At 41.6% G+C, this 15,736-nt stretch overlaps 1 protein-coding gene across 1 annotated transcript; it reads left to right on the top strand.

The window, feature by feature from the left end:
- The first annotated feature begins 1,058 nt into the window (after nucleotides 1-1,058).
- Nucleotides 1,059-15,464, top strand: BNIPL (BCL2 interacting protein like). Its single transcript, XM_070766628.1, has 10 exons — nucleotides 1,059-1,259; nucleotides 7,518-7,601; nucleotides 9,789-9,850; nucleotides 9,986-10,195; nucleotides 10,293-10,472; nucleotides 11,776-11,878; nucleotides 13,013-13,144; nucleotides 13,388-13,474; nucleotides 13,645-13,743; nucleotides 15,124-15,464. Exons 1-10 carry the CDS (start codon nucleotides 1,210-1,212, stop codon nucleotides 15,140-15,142), a joined length of 1,026 nt encoding a protein of 341 aa, XP_070622729.1. The 5' UTR covers nucleotides 1,059-1,209; the 3' UTR covers nucleotides 15,143-15,464.
- The last annotated feature ends 272 nt before the right edge of the window (nucleotides 15,465-15,736 follow it).

The following is a 15,736-nucleotide window of genomic DNA, read 5'->3' on the forward strand; positions in this document are numbered from 1 at the left end:
ACAGTGGCCATGGTTGAACTTAAAATGGCCATGGTTGAAATCCACAGTTCTTAAAGTAGCCACCGTTGGATTAAAATGGCCATGGTTGAAATCCATGGTTCTTAAAGTTGTCATGAAGTCCCTAGTTTTTACAGTGGCCATGGTTGAACTTCAAATGGCCATGGTTGAAATCCACAGTTCTTAAAGTGGCCATGGTTGGACTTAAAAAGGCCATGGTTAAAGTCCATGGTTCTTAAAGTTGTCATGGTTGAAGTCCCTAGTTCTTACAGTGGCCATAGGTGGACTTAAAAAGACCATGGTTGAAATCCATGGTTCTTAAAGTTGTCATGAAGTCCCTAGTTCTTACAGTGGCCATGGTTGAACTTAAAATGGCCATGGTTGAAATCCACAGTTCTTAAAGTGGCCATGGTTGATCTTAAAATGGCCATGGTTGAAATCCACAGTTCTTAAAGTGGCCATGGTTGATCTTAAAATGGCCATGGTTGAAATCCACAGTTCTTGAAGTGGCCATGGTTGATCTTAAAATGGCCATGGTTGAAATCCACAGTTCTTAAAGTGGCCATGGTTGAACTTAAAATGGCCATGGTTGAAATCCACAGTTCTTGAAGTGGCCATGGTTGATCTTAAAATGGCCATGGTTGAAATCCACAGTTCTTAAAGTGGCCATGGTTGAACTTAAAATGGCCATGGTTGAAATCCACAGTTCTTAAAGTGGCCATGGTTGATCTTAAAATGGCCATGGTTGAAATCCACAGTTCTTGAAGTGGCCATGGTTGGGCTTAAAGAGGCCGTGATTGAAGTCCATGGGTATTAAAGTGGCCATGATTGAAGTCCTGGTTCTTCAAGTCGCCATGGTTGAGCTTTCCTGTTCCAACACCCACCAGCTAACCTGGCTACCAATCTAGGCCCCTTCTCCCTTGCGCGGCATTCAAACCAAGCCCCCCCCCCCCCAAACTTCCACTCTTCCAAAAACCCCATCGTCCCCAGCCCACCGGTGGCTTCTTTCCCAGGTGCTCGACTCGGGCATTAGGACCCAACCCTCCCTCCGCCAACTTCTCCGAGCAGAAAAACCAGTTTGGGATGTGTCTTCCTCCGGCTTCCGCTCGGCATGTCCACACCTCCAGGGCTGCGGTGGTGTGAGTTCGGGTGTCCATCACCCACAGGGGTGGCTGGAATCACACCTGTCCGGGCAAAACTCTCTCCCCCTCCATGGGTTCCTTTGCGGGAGACGGCAGCCGAAGGACCCTTCCCTCGGAAAGGTGAGTCCTTAGCAAGGTCTCAACGGTGTGTGCTTTCTTTCTTTAACCTGGGCTAAACGTCTTCACAACACCCCCTGTAAGGTTGCATTCCCTCTCTAAGCTGGCCTTTGGGGTGTTGGTGGGAATTGTAGTCCACCCCTACCTGGCAGGTAAGCCAGGTCCCCCCCCCCCCCGATCTTCTGCTTGGCAACACGGCGAGATTCGATCCCCTCCCCTTTTTACGAGAATTTTTTTTTTATAAACTACCCAGGCGAAATCTTCCCAAACATAAATAAACCAGCACCGCCTCGCTAAAGCAAGGCAAAGTTTACCTGTAACCAGGTGGTTGCCCAGCCCTTAATTTAGAATTATTAGAATTTTAAAAAAAATTGGCCAAGTGTGATTGGACACACAAGAGATTTGTCTTTGATGCAGATGCTCTTAGTGGACATAAGAGAAAAGAGACATTTGTCAAGAATTAAAATGGAATGGAATAGAATATAGAATAGAATAGAAGGTAAGTTTTTCAAGAATCATAAGATGCAATATAAGCATAATATAATAAATAGTATATATTGTTGTGTGTATGATGGTGAATGTGATTTCGCAGAAACGTCGCAAAGACACTCAAAATATTACACAGGGGGGAAAACCCAAACTCACAACAATCTACAAATATATACACTGCTCAAAAATAATAATAAAGGGAACTCTTAAACAACAGAATATAACTCCAAGTCAATCAAACTTCTGTGAAATCAAGCTCCACTTTGGAAGCGACACTGATTGACAAATCAATTTCATTGTGTTGTCAGCACATTCAACTTTGTACAGAACAAAGTATTCCATGAGAATATTTCATTCATTCAAATCTAGGATGTGTTATTTGAGGGTTCCCTTTATTTATTTTTTTTGAGCAGTGTAGAACAGAATATAGAAGAGAATAGAATATAGAATAGTATAGAATATAAAAGAAGAGAATATAGAATATAATAGAATGGAATATAGAATAGAATAGAATTATTTATTGGCCAAGTATGATTGGACACACAAGGAATTTGATGCAGATGCTCCCAGTGTACATAAAAGAAAATACAGTAGATTTGTCAAGAATCATGAGGTGCAACACTTAATGATTATCATAGGGGTCAAATAAGCAACGAAGAAACAATATTAATAAAAATCTTCAGGATAAACCCAGTTACAGTCATACAGTCATAAGTGGGAGGAAACGGGTGTTAGGAACGATGAGAAAAAAACTAGTAGTAACAGTCGTGCAGACTTAGTAAATAGTTTGACAGTGTTGTGGGGATTATTTCTTTAGCAGAGTGAGAGCGTTCGGGAAAATAAAAAGCTATTTTAAATCTTATTTTTTATCATTGTGGGCTAAACGTCTTCGAGCCAATTCTCTAGTTTTTCTGGAACGGGAAAGCAAATCCTCATTGTTGCTTTGAAGGCTTATCCTTCATTTAAAAATAAAATAAAATATGGAAGTTTCCCTTTAAAAAGCCAACATCGCCTGGTGGTCTCCCATCCCTGCTTCGCTTTCCCAATTTGGCTTACTCTTTTACAAAGCTTTTCGATACTGAGAACTTGACATTAAAGAGGCACCAATCGTGGGGCTGCAGGTTTTCACGCCCAGTTCAGGGACGAGAAAACTTGGAAAGGGCTTCAGGTGTTGGATCCCTGAACCCCGATCCAAACCCAATTTGCCCCAAGTGGCCCAAAGGCAGAGATTAAATTTTGACCTGGAAGATGTTGGCTGGTCCTTCTGCTATTGGAAACACTTTGAACTGTTTCATTAACTAGGCACGTTTTGGACATCATGTTTTGCCTGCCGGCAAAAGGGCCATTTAAATTGTCCTGGGTTTTAATTTCAACCCTTCCGGCCTTCTGACCATCCTGTTTACGCGGAGTTCTGCCTAAGGCCTCTGTCCCAATGACCAGCACCATGTAAATGCAATCTTGTGTTATTGTCATGTTGTGAGCCGCCCCGAGTCTTCGGACAGGGGCGGCATACAAATCTAATTAATAATAATAATAATAATAATAATAATAATTATAATTATAATTATAATTATAATAATAATAATAATAACCGTCACACGCAGGATTAAAGATCTGGATTTTGTCTCCACGGCAATGGTCCAGTTCACATCCACTTATTTTTAATTCATTTTAAATAATTTAAATTTAAATTTATTTTTTTGCCCAGTATCTATTGGCGGCAAACAGAGACATACTAATATTTATATACATGATACTAGCAAAAGATCAATAAATATATACTGCTCAAAAATAAATAAATAAAGGGAACACTTAAAAACAGAATAGAACTCCCAAGTCAATCAAACGTCTTTGAAATCAAACTGTCCACTTAGGAAGCAACATTGATGGACAATCCATTTCACCCGCTGTTGTGCAAATGGAATAGTTGTGCAAATGAAATATTCAATGAGAATATTTCATTCATTCAGATCTAGGATGTGTTCTCTCTTTCTGCGTCTCTCTCTCTCTCTCTCTCTTTCTTTCTTTCTTTCTTTCTTTTTCTCTCATTCTTTCTTTCTGTCTGTCTGTCTTTCTTTCTCTCTCTCTCTCTTTCATTCTTTTTCTTTCTTTCTTTCTCTCTCTCTCATTCATTCATTCATTCTCTCTCTCTCTCTCTTTCTGTCTTTCTTTCCTCTCTTTCATTCTTTTTCTTTCTTTCTTTCTTTCTTTCTCTCTTTCATTCATTCTTTCTCTCTCTCTCTCTCTTTCTTTCCTGCAATGCCCTTCGGATGGACATAAATACTTCCGCGCTCCTTCCCCCCAGCACTAATTACGGGTTTCGGCGCCCGGCGATACATTTTTTTGGTGTGGTCTGGCATAATTTCACTCCCCCGCCCCGGGGGAAGCTGTTGATCCAAGTTGACTCACCTTGTTTGGAATTCACCAGCCACTAATAAGCAAAGAGTAGAACCTCCAGGTTTCGGGGCATTCTATCTGCATGCTAATTCTGGGAGAGTTGACACCAGAGCCAGGAGCAGCCTGCTTGGGAATTTCTTGGAAGCAAGAATGGCTAGATTTCAGGTGGACACTAAAACCAGGAGTTTGCAAAGTTGGGGTGCTCAGAGAGGGGCGGCATACAAATCTAATAAATTATTATTATTATTATTATTATTACTACTACTACTACTACTACTACTACTACTACTACTACGGTGTGGATTTCAACTCCGTAAAAGATCTTGGAATATACTCACATCAAATGACCAAAGTGCCAAAGCCCACTACAACAACATCGCCAAAAAGGCTTCAAGAGTTGTTAACCTACTAATCATACGTAGCTTCTGCTCCGGCAATCTCACACTACTAACCAGAGCATGCAAAACTTTTGCCAGACCGATACTCAAATAGAGCTCATCTGTCTGGAACCCAAACCGCATTTCGGACATAAATACATTAGAAAACATCCAGAAATACTTTACGAAAAGAGCCCTCCACTCCTCCACTCACAACAGAATCCCCTACTCAACGAGACTCACAATCCTAGGTTTAGAAAGCTTAGAACTACGTCGCCTTCAACACGCTCATAAAATCCTCTGCTACAACGTCCTTCCTACTTCAGCTTCAACCACAACAACACACGAACACACAACAGATACAAACTTAATCTAAACCGCTCTAAACTCGACTGCAGGAAATACGACTTTAGTAACCGAGGAGTTGATGCTGGAACTCACTACCAGACTGTGTAGTATCATCACCTGACCCCCAAAACCTGACCCTTGGACTGTCCACTGTTGACCTCTCCCGATTCCTAAGAGGTCAGTAAGGGGCGTGCATAAATGCACCAGCGTGCCCTCCGTCCCCTGTCCTAGTGTTTCTCTTGATTTATTCATTGTATATATAAATATACTGCTCCAAAAAATAAAGGAAACATTCAAATGACACATTTTAGATCTGAATGAATGAAATATTCTCACTGAATCCTTTGTCCTGTACAAAGTTGAATGTGAACGACAGCAGGTGTCAATCAGGGTTGCTTCCTAAGTGGACAGTTTGATTTCACAGAAGTTTGATTGACTTGGAGTTTTATTGTGTTGTTTAAGTGTTCCCTTTATTTATTTATTTTTGAGCAGTGAATATTTATTGATCTTTTACTAGTACATCATGTATATAAATATTATTATTATATCTTTGTATACCACCAAAAGGTACTTGGACAAAAACAAGCGAATGAATAAAATAAAAGCGCCCAACTTTGGTGACCTCTGCGTTATAAACAAAGCCTTCCAGGCGCTTTTTGCTGGTTTTGTATATTTAAAACACCGAGGGAGGGGTAGATTTTTCTCTTTCCTGGGCGTGCCAGGATTAACCATCTCAAGGATTAACCAGAAAGAAAGAGGGCTGGAAACACACGTTTATTTCACACCTAGTTTTTTACTGTGCCAAAGAAGAAAGGAGAGTAGAAGTGAAAACGGAGAGAGAGATTTGGGTGGGACATTGCAAGGCGCACCAAGAAAACAGCCAAAGTTTGTTTGTTGATTGATTGATTGATTGATTGACTGACTGACTGACTGACTGATTGATTGATTGATTGGACTTGTATGTCCTCCTTCTCCAAGGACTCAGGGCGGCTTACGACATGTCAAAATACAACAGCAGATTCAAGTCCTATTTTAAATAATCTAAAAACCCAATTTAATACTTTTTAAAAATCCCATACACTTAGTTTTTTAAATGGGTCTTTTTGGAGAGTGGACTCAGCCCCACAAGAATCCCAGAATGGGAGGGGACCTTGGAGGTCTACTAGCCCCCCCCCCATTCAGGCAGGAATGAAAAGGTGTCGAGCAAGGGAGGGACTAAATAACCTTCAGGAATCCCTCCACCTGTTTTGTTGGGCCCAGCTAATAATAATTAGCAATTTTGTTGTCTTAAAGCTGTGACTTGTTTTCAACTAACGTTTGGCCTCTGGATCCAGAAAAATAACCAGTTTTTGTCTATCACGGCAACTTAAATAATAATAATAATAATAGTAATAATAATAATAATAATATAATAATAACAACAATAATAATACCATAATAATAATGATGATGATGATGATGATGATGATGATGATAATAATAATAATAATAATAATAATAATAATAATAATAATAATAATATTGCTCAAAAAAATAAAGGGAACACTCAAATAACACATCCTAGATCTGAATGAATGAAATATTCTCATTGAATATTTCATTTGCACAACTATTCCATTTGCACAACAGCGGGTGCAATGGAATGTCAATCAATGTTGCTTCCTAAGTGGACAGTTTGATTTCACAAATGTTTGATTTACTTGGGTGTTATATTCTGTTTTTTAAGTGATATTTATATTTATATTTATATTTATATTTATATTTATATTTATATTTATATTTATATTTATATTTATATTTATATTTATATTTATATTTATATTTATATTTATATTTATATTTATATTTATATTTATATTTATATTTATATTTATATTTATATTTATATTTATATTTATATTTATATTTATATTTATATTTATATTTATATTATTTATATTTATATTATTTATATTTATATTTATATTTATATTTATATTTATTTATTAGATTTGTATGCCGCCCCTCTCCGCAGTTTATTTTTGAGCAGAGTATATTTATTGATCTTTTGCTAGTGTCATGTATATTAATATTAGTATGTCTCTGTATGCCACCAATAGATACTGGGCAAAAAAAATAAATACATTTAAATTTAAAATAAATTAAAAATAAGCGAATAAAATGTTGGATGTGAAACTCAGGGCGGCTCACAACAATCATAACAATGTACAAATCCAAAACACAATTTAAAAACCGTTATTAATAAAATAATCACGCAACCCAATCAAACCATACATAGAACATTAGTTAGGGGAGGTGTCAATTTTCCCATGCCTGGTGGCAACAACTTACGAAAGGCAAGGAGGGTGGGGGCAGTTCTGATCTCCAGGGAAAGTTGGTTCCAGAGGGCCAGGGCCGCCACAGAGAAGGCTCTTCCCCTGGGTCCCGCCAGACAACATTGCTGAGTCGACAGGACCCGGAGAAGGCCAACTCGGTGGGACCTAATCGGCCGCTGGGATTCGTGCTACAGGATACCCTCAAAAGTCGTACGAATTGTGCACGTAAAGGAAAGAAAAAACTTACCAAATATACTGTTTACGAAGAATAATTTTATCCATGCTGAACAGGACAGGTGGGAAATAACCCGTGCACATTCTTCTTACCTTTGCAGGCTTAAGCAGGAAGCTACAGAAGTGTCGGCAAGTATCCAAGACATGGAACTGAGAGAAGAGTGGCAGGACGATGAATTCCCACGGTAAGGGGGACTCCAGGTTCAGGAGAAGTCTACCCTTGAATACCAAAAATAAAATAAAAAGTTTCCTTGGCTAGGATTCAATTTCCCTTCCCAATTCCTGCTGTTTCCCACCCACCCTCCAATCGCATCCTTGAGAAATAAAACCGGATACCGGCTTAAATTGAAGAGGGTTGCAAACTTGCAAATTTGCCTTGAATCCTAATGCTGGAAGGGACCCAAGAGGTCTTCTAGTCCAACCCCCTTCCCAAGATTCGAGTCCCTATTGATTGAATTGTCTTTCTAACTTGATATAGTTATTTATTTATTTTGAGAATTTATATTTATATTTATTTATAAGAGTTGTAAACCTAATCCTACGTAGCTTCTGCTCTGGCAATCTCACACTGCTTACCAGAGCTTACAAAACATTTGCCAGACCCATCCTCGAATACAGCTCATCTGTTTGGAACCTATATCGCATCTCAGACATCAACACCCTTGAAAATGTCCAGAGATACTTCTCCAGAAGAGCCCTTCACTCCTCCACTCGAAACAGAACACCCTACGAAACTAGACTTTCAATCCTGGGCCTAGAAAGTTTAGAACTAAGACACCTTAAACAAGATCTAAGTATTGCCCACAAGATCATATGCTGCAACATCCTGCCTGTCGGCGACTACTTCACCTTCAACCACAACAACACAAGAGCACACAACAGATTTAAACTTAATATCAACCGCTCCAAACTTGACTGTAAAAAGTATGACTTCAGTAACCGAGTTGTCGAAGCGTGGAACTCATTACCGCAGTGTTTCCCAACCTTGGCAACTTGAAGATATTTGGACTTCAACTCCCAGAATTCCCCAGCCAGCAAATGCTGGCTGGGGAATTCTGGGAGTTGAAGTCCAAATATCTTCAAGTTGCCAAGGTTGGGAAACACTGCATTACCGGACTCCATAGTGTCATCCCCAAACCCCCAACACTTGACCTTTAGATTATCCACAGTTGACCTCTCCAGATTCCTAAGAGGTCAGTAAGGGGCGAGTACAAGCGCACTAGAGTGCCTTCCATCCCCTGTCCTATTGCTCTCCTATATCTCCTATTCCTTTCTTCTATTCCTATATCTCTTCTTCAATTCTTTCATTGATATGTTCTATTCCTATATCTTCTTTTCTATTCTTTCTTAAATATATTTTTCTATGAGTATGTCCTCTATAACCTTCATCATGTATTTTACTATGGGTATATAGATATATACCCACTAAAACCCTCATTGTGTATTGGACAAAATAAATAAATAAATAAAATAAATAAATATTGCTGCTCACCTTTGGTGACCCGAGCTATGTAGCTTCACGTAGCGCTAGTCATAATTCTGAAGGTTTTCTTTAGATATCTTTTTTTTAAAAATTATTTTTCTCTACCATGCAAACAAATAATGACATCCATATAAATAGAATAGAATAGAATTTTATTGGCCAAATGTGATTGGACACACAAGGAATTTGTCTTTGGTGCAGATGCTCTCAGTGGACATAAAAGAAAAAGAGACATTTGTCAAGAATGATGTGGTACAATGCTTAATGATTGTCATAGGGGTCAAATAAGCAATGAAGAAACAATCAATATTAATAATAATAAACCAAGCACAATAATAATTGTGCCCCCTTGTTCTTGTGTTCACAATAGGAAAGTGAACCCTGGGCGTCCACCTCAGGTTTCTAGCCCTCATGGTTTGCATCCCTCTTTCTTTCTTTCTTTTCTTTCTTTCTTTCTTTCATTCTATTCTTATTCTTATTCTATTCCTCATTATATTACCTATTCTTTCTTTCTTTCTTTCTTTCATTCTATTCTATTCTTATTCTTTTTCTATTCCTCATTATATTCCCTATTCTTTCTTTCTCTCTTTCTTTCTTTCTTTCCTTCTTTCTTTCTATTCTATATCTCATATATCATATCTACTATTCTTCTATCTGTCTCATACTTTTCTACAATATTCTTCTATTCTCTTATTGATATATTTTATTCCTATATTTTATTTATTTATTCCATTCCTATATTTTCCACTTCTACCCTTTCTCTAATATATCTTACTCGAGTATATCCTCTATATAACCTTCATTGTGTATTATTATACATTGGACAAAATAATAGATAAATGAATAAATAATAATTTAAAAATTCCCTTTTTTTTTTTATTTTTAACAGGCCTTTGCCGGAGGAAACCTCTGGGGAAGACCTTGAGCCCTCCAGTTCCGAATTGAGTCCAGGTAAGATTCAGGAAAAATACTGCTGTTTTTAGCGGGGTGTGTGTGTGTTTCCCATAGAGCCTCCATTGCTCAAGGCACTCTACCCCAACCGCCACCCAGGGCAAGAGACTTACAAATCCTTTCCTCCTTCCGCAGTCTCCTCCAACACCCTGGAACTCTGCGGTCGGAGGCACATGAGGAAGCGTCTCGAGGTCCCTGACCTCAGCGAGGGCTCGGTCAAATCCGGGGAGCTGCCCGAAAGCACCCCAGAGGACAGCTTGGACATCAACCTGGACGAGCTGGAGACGCCGTCGGAAAGCGAGTTCCAAGAAGGCCCCGAGAGCGGGCACGAATTCGAATGGGAAGGTGAGGTCCTGGGTTCAAGTCTCAAGGAAACAGAAGGTTAAGAAATTCCTGGTTTTCTTCCGGTGGGATTTGACGCCTGCTTTCTCTGTCTCTCCAGACGACCTGCCCCGGGCCAGGCGAGTGGAGGCTAACCTTCCGGAGAAGTTTTGCACTGGACGTGTGGTGGACACCAAAGGTCCCGATGGACGGGTGTGGCGCATCTTCCTGGGAGACGAACACGAACACAAAGTGGATCTAAGCATCATTGAGCCCTACACCAAGGTCATCTCCCACGGAGGTAGGCTCATCCCCTGGACTAATTTGGCACCATCTTAAACCACCAAACCATCATTCCTGGCTTGTTAAATTAGAAACATAGAAACATAGAAGATTGAGGGCAGAAAAAGACCTCCTGGTCCATCTGGTCTGCCCTGATACTATTTCCTGTATATTTTATCTTAGGATGGATCTATGTTTATCCCAGGTATGTTTACATTCAGTGACTGTGGATCCTTTCTTCCTTCTCTTCCTTTCATTCCTTCCTTCTCTTCCTTCCTTCCTTCCTTCTCTTTCTTTCCTTCCTTCCTTCTTTCCTTCCTCCCTCCTTTCCTCATTCATAGAAACATAGAAGATTGACAGCAGAAAAAGACCTCCTGGTCCATGTAGTCTGCCCTGATACTATTTCCTGTATATTTTATCTTAGGATGGATCGATGTTTATCCCAGGCATGTTTAAATTCAGTGACTGTGGATTGACCAACCACATCTGCTGGAAGTTTGTTCCAAGCATCTACTACTCTTTCAGTCAAATATTTTCTCATGTTGCTTCTGATCTTTCCCCCAACTAACCTCAGATTGTGTCACCTTGTTATTGTGTTCACTTTCCTATTAAAAACACTTCCCACCTGAACCTTATTGAACCCTTTAACATTGAGTGGTGCGGTGGCCTAGGAGGTGGAGCTCTCGCCTCACAATCAGGAGTTCGATCCCAGGTAGTGTTGTGGTTGGCTCGCAGCCAGGCCCTCCAGCAATGGACTTTGAGCCCGATGAACTGGGGGCCGTCTGGGCACGGTTGGATTGTGTGGCTCTCAGAGGAGTCAGTCAGCGAGCTGGAGGAGGAGGAGGAGGGAGAGTCTGGGGGCGAGGATCCTACATAGGCTATAGAACTGGGGCCTTGCCAGGGTCTGAGGAGGAGGAAGAGTAGATAAGGGACCTGATAATAATAATTTATAATAATTATAATTTATTAGATTTGTCTGCCGCTCCTCTCCGAGGACTCGGGGCGGATCCTGAATGCTCGGGTGAGAAGGATGCAGGGGAGGCAGGAGCAGTTACGGAGGCTCAGGAGGAGGAAGTGAGCACAAGGGAGGAGTTGGAAGGTGCTCTTCATGCCTTTTGGAGGAGAAGAGCATGTGCAGAGTGTTTTTGCCTGACAAACCTTGGACATTTGAAGAGTTAATAATCTTGTACATAGACTTTGGCTCGAGAATTTATCTTCCCGCCTGGATTTTGGCCGTGGAAAGACGCCCAGCCAGGTTTTGTGGCTCCTGGTGTTTTCTTTTGTTTAAGGTATCTGACCTCTGCACTCCTTTCTTTGCCCAGGCTATTGCGGGGAAGGTCTGAACGCCGTCCTCGTCTTTGCTTCTTGCTACTTACCCGAAAGCAGCGTCCCCAATTATCCCTACATCATGGAGAACCTCTTCAGGTAAGCTCCCCCTGTCCCTCTACCTGAGCTGGGGAGAAAGGCGTTCGAGAGTCCGCGCTCTGGAAAAAGACAACCAGGGTTGTGATAGGTTTAACCGTGGTTAGCTAGCCCTCCAAGTAGTGAAAAGACGCATAAAAATAAATCTTTGTATTTATTTGAAATCTGAAATAAAAACAATCCTTCCGGCTGGTTATTTGGAAACAGAGCGGCTGAAAAGGCAAGTTGTAGCAGGCCGGGATAGTGTGTAAACACTCCTCGTTGGAAGGGTGTGTGTGTGTTTGTGTGTCAGCTGCCTGCTACTACAGGTTTGCCATGCGATTGTCTGCTCTCCACGAACCGAGCCTTGAAAGGAAATTGGGGCAGAGCTGTTGGTTGTTTTATATGCAACGAAGAAGAAAAGAAATAAAGAGACAGAGAGGAAGAAAAGAAGAAGAAAAAGAAAGAAGCAGGGAAGGAAGGAAGGAAGAAGCAGGGAAGGAAGGAAGGAAGGAAGGAAGGAAGATAGGAAGAAAGAGAGGGAGGAGAGACGGCAAGAAGGAATGGAAAGGAAGGAAAGGAAGAGAAGAGAGAAAGAGAAAGAAAGAAGAAAGGAGAGAGAGTGGGGAGGATGGGAAGGAAAGGAGATAAGAGAAGAAGACAAAAGAAAAGAAAGAGAAAGGAAGGAAGGGAGGTAGGAGAGCATAAAAGAGAGGGAGAAGAGAAGGCAAGAGGAAGGGAAAGGAAGGAAAGAGAAAGAAAGAAAGAAGAGAGAGGGAGGATGGGAAGGAAGGAAGAGAAGAGATAGAAAGAGAAAAAAGAAAAGAATGAAAGAAAAAGAAAGACAAAAGGAGAGGAAAAAGGACAGGGAGAAGAGAAGGCAAGAATGAAAGGAAAGGAGGGAAAGGGAGAGGAGAAAAAGAGAAAGAAAGAAGAGAAAGGAGGATGGGAATGAAGGAAGAGAAGAGATAGAAAGAGAAAAAAGAAAAGAAAGAAAAAAGGGAGGAAGGAAGACAGGGAAAGGAGAAGAGAAGAGAGAAATGAAAATTATACATTCTCCAGCGATTGTCTTTCAGATTGTTCTGATGTTGAGGGAGGGGATTAAATTGGATTCAGGTGCAGGCAATGGACTCGGGGCTCTTTTGTCCTACCCCGCAGGTACATCATAGGAACTCTGGAGCTGATGGTGGCCGAGAATTACATGCTGGTCTGTCTGAACGGGGCCACTCCCCGGAATCGGTTCCCTTCCTTTGCCTGGATCAAGCGGTGTTACCAGGCCATCGACCGGCGGTGAGAGGAATTGAAATGAAAGCAAAGCCATTTCAAGGGCCCCCTCCCTCCCTGCCCCCTGATATTTTCACTCCTCCCCCTCCCCAGAATTTCATGTGAACTTGGCTTCAACCTCAGATGGTTATTTAATATATTTTTTCCTCCCACCTATCCCCCCACCCCCGAGATGAAGGACAAACCAGCGCAGGCTATGGAAATCCTGTGGCACGGAGTTCCACTGTCCCTTTCCATGTTATTTTTCAGGCTTCGGAAGAATTTGAAATCTTTGGTCATTGTTCATCCCACGTGGTACATCAAAGCGCTGATGGCCGTGTTTAAGCCTTTTATCAGGTGGGTGTGAAGATGCCGAGAGGGGCCACATACGCAGGCCCCTGTTTAACCACTAGAAGGAGGCCCAGGTTTGGTCTGGGGAAAAATAAGCCCCTTTGCATTGCAGCCACAGTGGTGGGAATGGCAACGCAAGGACACTGGTCACCGCTCTCTCTTCTTCCTTTCCACAGTACCAAGTTCAGCCAGAAAGTGAAGTTTGTCGATGGTTTGGATGCTCTGGGCCAAATTGTCCCCCTTGAACAGATTCACATCCCAGCCTGTGTCCAGCAGTGAGTGTGGTCTGGTTATTCTCTTCCTTCCTTCCTTCCTTCCTTCCTTCCTTCCTTCCTTCCTCTATATTTTCCTTCCTTCCTTCCTTCCTTCCTCTATATTTTCCTTCCTTTCTTCCTTCCTTCCTTCCTTTCTCTATATTTTCCTTCCTTCCTTCCTTCCTTTCTCTATATTTTCCTTCCTTCCTTCCTTTCTTCCTTTCTCTGTATTTTCCTTTCTTCCTTCCTTCCTTTCTCTATATTTTCCTTCCTTCCTTCCTTTCTCTGTATTTTCCTTCCTTCCTTCCTTTCTCTATATTTTCCTTCCTTTCTTCCTTTCTCTGTATTTTCCTTCCTTCCTTCCTTCCTTTCTCTATATTTTCCTTCCTTCCTTTCTCTGTATTTTCCTTCCTTCCTTCCTTTCTTCCTTTCTCTGTATTTTCCTTCCTTCCTTCCTTCCTTTCTTCCTTTCTCTGTATTTTCCTTCCTTCCTTCCTTTCTCTATATTTTCCTTCCTTCCTTCCTTCCTTTCTCTGTATTTTCCTTCCTTCCTTCCTTTCTTCCTTTCTCTGTATTTTCCTTCCTTCCTTCCTTCCTTTCTTCCTTTCTCTGTATTTTCCTTCCTTCCTTCCTTTCTTCCTTCCTTCCTTCCTCTATATTTTCCTTCCTTCCTTTCTTCCTTTCTCTGTATTTTCCTTCCTTCCTTCCTTTCTCTATATTTTCCTTCCTTCCTTCCTTCCTTCCTTTCTTCCTTTCTCTGTATTTTCCTTCCTTCCTTCCTTTCTCTATATTTTCCTTCCTTCCTTCCTTTCTTCCTTTCTCTGTATTTTCCTTCCTTCCTTTCTTCCTTTCTCTGTATTTTCCTTCCTTCCTTTCTCTGTATTTTCCTTCCTTCCTTCCTTTCTCTATATTTTCCTTCCTTCCTTCCTTTCTTCCTTTCTCTGTATTTTCCTTCCTTCCTTCCTTCCTCTATATTTTCCTTCCTTCCTTTCTTCCTTTCTCTGTATTTTCCTTCCTTCCTTCCTTCCTTTCTCTATATTTTCCTTCCTTCCTTCCTTTCTCTATATTTTCCTTCCTTCCTTCCTTCCTTCCTTCCTTCCTTCCTTCCTTCCTTCCTTCCACCCCAGTTGATTGGGGATGATGGAGGCTGGAGTCCCGCAGCTTCCGGCTCCGAAATCTTTCGCAGGAGGGCAAAAAATTCATTATGTATTTATTATTTTATTAGTGGGATTTGTATGCTGAGGGCTCGGGGCAGCTCACAACATATCCAACAATATACAATGTACATATCTAAAATAAAATCCAATTAATATGGCTAAAAAAACTTTTTTTTTTACAAAAAAAAAATTGAATTCTTGCTCGGACATTATTTTTTCAACTTTCATCTCTCTTCTCTTTCAGGCTACATGAATCCAGCTGAAGACACCCCCACCCCCCCCACCCCGCCAAAATAAGCCAGACCGTCTGGATGGCCTCTGGGGACCTCCGCCCCCCGCTCAACACTTCCTCCTCTTTTGCTGTTCTTTTAAAATGGATACGACAAGCGGTCAAACGCCCATCACTGCCCTCTGCAGAGTTAGGGGCCGCATCCCCAGGCTTCCCATGACCCCCCCCAAATGGGGGAGAGGAATTCGAAGCCCAAGATGCAGGGCAAATCCCCCCCCCCCAATCTTCCCAGGGACTTTGGGGCTCATTGGGGTGGGGGGTGGGGAGTGAGGAAGGCCCTTTGGCCTGGCCGGAGAGGTTGGGGGGTGGGCGAGGCCGGGACAATAACCAGGGAGGGAGGAGAGGAAAGTGGGGGGAGGAGTAGGGGGTCTCCCCAATTGCCCCAAACCTAGGAAGGACGACCCCCCCCCCGACCATCTTGTCCACTCTCACTACGGGCCCCGATTGTTGGGGGCAAGAGGCTGATTCTATTCCTACTTTCCTTCCTTCCTTCCTTTTCTTCTTTTCTCTTCTTTCCTTTCCTCCCTCCCTCCCGAAGCGGTCTATAAGTCCAACGGCTCCTCCCTTG

This window comes from Erythrolamprus reginae, chromosome 13, assembly GCF_031021105.1.
Source record: "Erythrolamprus reginae isolate rEryReg1 chromosome 13, rEryReg1.hap1, whole genome shotgun sequence".
Lineage (NCBI taxonomy): Eukaryota > Metazoa > Chordata > Lepidosauria > Squamata > Dipsadidae > Erythrolamprus > Erythrolamprus reginae.

What these genes read in the sequence shown, in the direction of transcription:
- BNIPL (XM_070766628.1), top strand. Translation starts at nt 1,210, where the DNA reads ATGGGTTCCTTTGCGGGAGACGGCAGCCGAAGGACCCTTCCCTCGGAA. An exon ending in GCACGAATTCGAATGGGAAG is followed by an intron (nt 10,196 to 10,292) that starts GTGAGGTCCTGG and finishes CTGTCTCTCCAG; the next exon opens with ACGACCTGCCCCGGGCCAGG. An exon ending in GTGTTTAAGCCTTTTATCAG is followed by an intron (nt 13,475 to 13,644) that starts GTGGGTGTGAAG and finishes TCCTTTCCACAG; the next exon opens with TACCAAGTTCAGCCAGAAAG.